Source organism: Echinops telfairi, unplaced genomic scaffold, assembly GCF_000313985.2.
Source record: "Echinops telfairi isolate 266 unplaced genomic scaffold, ASM31398v2 ScPeMD7_7469;HRSCAF=8507_0, whole genome shotgun sequence".
Classification (NCBI taxonomy): domain Eukaryota; kingdom Metazoa; phylum Chordata; class Mammalia; order Afrosoricida; family Tenrecidae; genus Echinops; species Echinops telfairi.
This window is the reverse complement of record NW_022111372.1, coordinates 69,420,793-69,424,625: the sequence shown is the minus strand read 5'-3', so window position 1 is coordinate 69,424,625 and position 3,833 is coordinate 69,420,793. Positions and strand designations below refer to the sequence as shown.

The following is a 3,833-nucleotide window of genomic DNA, read 5'->3' as shown; positions in this document are numbered from 1 at the left end:
AATTCGAAGAAATGTATGTAGAGAGAAACAAATAAAGGGATACATAATTATAAATTGTAATAAGTGCTTTGGTAGAAAAAACAAACCAAAGTAGTGGGAGAATATCTAAGGGGACCTGCTTTAAGTGGGATGGTGGAACAAAGGGGTCTCAATATACCTGTATTAGATTAGGTTATCTAAGAAGCAAAACCAGTGAAGGTTATATATGTGTATGCATAGAGAGAAATTTTGTATCAAGAAATTTATATTCTGATTGTGCAGCTGCGGAAGTTGATGAACCCCCAGATCGGCAGGATGACTGCAGAGGCAAAGGAATCCAAGGTCAGACGGTCAGGCTTCTGGCTGCAGACGTGAATGAATCCACGGCCCACAGGTCAGATGGCAGGCTGCTGAGGACTCCTACGATGGACAAGCAAAAAGGCAGGCTGTTTCCAGAGGTCCAAAGAATTGCAAGTCAATGAAGCAGATGCAGGATTCAGACTCGGTAAACAGCAAACAAGCTTAAAAACAAACAATATAAGTGAATGCAGAGCAAACCTTGGCGGAAACTTCCTTTAAATGGATTGCATCAGGGCTGCAATCTGAGTAAGAATGCTAGACTCTGACTTAATCATTTTATAATGTATAGGCTGCTTTTAACAGACCCCATTATGCAGATGGTCACATTATGTTAGGTCACATCATGGAGGATTATGAGATTGTAACTGCCAAACCACTCAGAACTTGGCCCAGCAAGTTGACATAAACCCTAATTATCATAATACATTTTCAGGAGATGACTCTGAAACTTAAACCTAATCTGTTATCACTAAGTAGAGGGGAACTGTCCCCTTCGGCTTACTAGGTTTGAATATAAAGCCAAGGGCTGCATCTTTGGAGTGGCTGGTGGTTTGGAACCATTAACCTTTGGTTAGTAGCTGAGAGAGGAACCACTGTGCCACCAGGGTTTCTTTCAGCTCAGACCCAAAGGAGGGTAATTGTGTAGTCAAGAAGGAGGATGGGACTATAAAGGCATCTCCCAGCTGTGAAGCACAAGAGGAGCAGATGCATAATGAGAATAGCAGATACAAGGGGTTATACGGAATACAGGGATGAGGAGTGGATGATGGGAAGGGTCAGGGGATCTCGGGAGTAAATGGTGACGAGGGGAGGGGGGAAGCAATAGAATGGATTGCGATTGCATAACTCATCTTGGAGGCGATTTAACTATGGGAAGGGGAATGTTCTAAAATAAATTGATGTGGGGGTGATTGTACCATTCTCCTTGATATGACTGAATGATTAAACTATTGAATTATATGATTGATAAATTACTTGCTGAAAGAATTGTTGGGGGGAAAATTGAAACACATAGGTGACGGTGCTAAAATACTAAGTACCGTGGCATGATAGAGGAAAGGAAAGCAAGTCAATTGGCTGGGGCAAAGGTAATTGAATTACCTGAGCTTAATCTGGAGGTGTTCGTTGATCAAAGCCTCCCAGGACTGTGTCAGGAGTTTGTTTAGTTGAGTAAGATTAGAGACTAAGCAGGTTTGTCACAGCTTTCCTGTATTTAAATATCAATGATTTATAATAATTGATAGAAATTCCACAGAAATGAATGGGCATCAGGTGAGTAGGGTACTGGTCAAATGAACCCTCACTACATATGGATAAATTAGACTTTGAACTTAACCACGGAGGATAGAATGTCTTCACTACCAAGTCAGCTATTCACTTTCAGTATTATTAAACATTTTCAGAGATACAAATAGCCTCATCTATTCTCTACTCATTATTAGCAAGAGAAAATTACAAAAGGGGGAATGCCTTCATCAGAAGAAACTTCTTTAATCTGATTCATAACTAGATAATGTGCTACATCTGCTTCAGAGGTGTCCCAAAGGGAATAGCTTTATTTTTTTTTTTTTTTGGTTTTATAAAATGTCATTTTATTGTAGGTGACTCTGTTACATAAGGAATAACATTTTCACAAGGCTTTTTTGGGACTACAGTCAATGATTAGCAACACACAATAGTGGTCCAACTCTCTAAATAACAATCACGAGACAAACTGGACACCCTCTCCCATGTGCACAAACCTGCATGGAAAAGTACTAACGTTTTAGATTTGGACTTGTATACTTTTCCCCCTTGCGAGTGCGTTAAGGAACGACATGCACTTTAATTGCCAAAAGCAATGCTTTGTGTTCTGGCAGCAACATGCTACTTCTAGTACATGGTGAAGTGAACCCCAGAACTACAAAGGCAGGAGGGTACGTGAATGTTTATTGGGAAGGGAAGTTGTCAACCTAAACAGCAGCAAAGGAAGAGTGAACAAGGAAACTCCCTTTGGTCACAGATGGACATGACCTCCACAATATATTAGGCAGGAGGCATTTCACTGTGTGACCCCCAAGCCAGAAGTGTTAAATGTGTTTTCATTCAATCTAACACTTCTGGATTCCCACAAACAAGGAATACATTAAGAGCATGGAAAAACTGCTTACTGAAAGGAAGCCCCGAAAGAGTAAGGGAAGGAATGTAGAAATTAAGAAATGATACAGAACACTCTTTAATTGTAATTAACTACATTTTTATATCTTCACAGTAATACAAAACACAGTCACTTGTAGAACTGGTTCAGATTACTTAAATACCAGATACATTTTAGTCCTCTACATAAGTGTTTGGAAGTGACTTATGTTTATATGAAATGAAGCTATTAATACTTTTCTACAGCAGTAACTGCACACCAGGAAGGCCAAGACAAACACAAATCAAGGAATGGAGTTTCCCCAAAGCTGCAGTGTGAAAAGACTATCCACAGTTGATCCCATACACAGGAATGGGCTTCTTTGCTCTAGGAAATCCAAGTGGAAGAAGGAATGGAGATGTGTAAAAAGGTTTCTCAAGGGGAAGAAGGATGACCCTGTGCGCAGTTAGTTCTCTGCCCCTTCTGCCGCATCGCATTCTTCTCCGGCACTGTCTGATGTCCATAAAGTGAGGTTGTCTCTCAGCAACTGCATGATTAGGGTGCTGTCTTTGTACGAGTCTTCATTCAGTGTGTCAAGTTCTGCAATGGCCTCGTCAAAAGCCGTTTTAGCCAGTGTACAGGCAAGCTCTGGGTTATTAAGGATCTCATAGTAAAATACAGAAAAGTTAAGAGCCAGCCCCAGGCGGATGGGATGTGTAGGCTGCATCTCCTTCTTGCTTATATCAAATGCTTCTTGGTAAGCTCCTTGGGAATTATCTATCGTTTGTTTTCGATCATCACCACATGCTACTTCAGCAAGGTACCGGAAATAGTCTCCTTTCATTTTCAGATAGAAGACCTTACTCTCTGGATTAGTTGCATTGGCTATTAAATACTTGTCCAGCAATTCCAGGACCGTGGTGCAGATGGACCGCAGCTCCGACTCCACTTTCTCCCAATAGTCCTTAATCAGCTGCAACTTCTTGTCCGAGGTGTCGGTTTTCTGCTCGATGCTCGAGATGACCCTCCAGGCCGAGCGGCGGCCCCCGACCACGTTCTTGTAGGCCACCGAGAGCAGGTTGCGCTCCTCGTTGGACAGCTCGGCCCCCTGCTCCGTCACGGCCTTCATGCAGGTGGCCATGTCGTCGTAGCGCTCGGCCTGCTCGGCCAGTTTCGCCTTCTGGATCAACTCCGTCTTCTCCATGGCGGGCGGGCGGGGGACCGGGAGAAGAGACCGGGAGCGGCACCGAAGCCGGATCAGGAAGAGCCCTCCTCGACAGCCTGCGGGGCGGGCGGGAATAGCTTTATTATTAGCACTGTTTGAGTTGTGCCAAGCCTGCTTACGCCAAATGCTTTGGAAAATCCCAATGACAGCCAG

At 43.2% G+C, this 3,833-nt stretch overlaps 1 protein-coding gene across 1 annotated transcript; it reads right to left on the bottom strand.

Annotated features, from left to right (window-relative positions):
• Positions 1-2,251: 2,251 nt before the first annotated feature.
• LOC101652654 (14-3-3 protein theta-like) lies at positions 2,252-3,732 on the bottom strand. The gene has a single exon (XM_045284659.1). It carries the CDS (start codon positions 3,657-3,659, stop codon positions 2,922-2,924), a length of 738 nt encoding a protein of 245 aa, XP_045140594.1. The 5' UTR covers positions 3,660-3,732; the 3' UTR covers positions 2,252-2,921.
• Between the last annotated feature and the right edge of the window lie 101 nt (positions 3,733-3,833).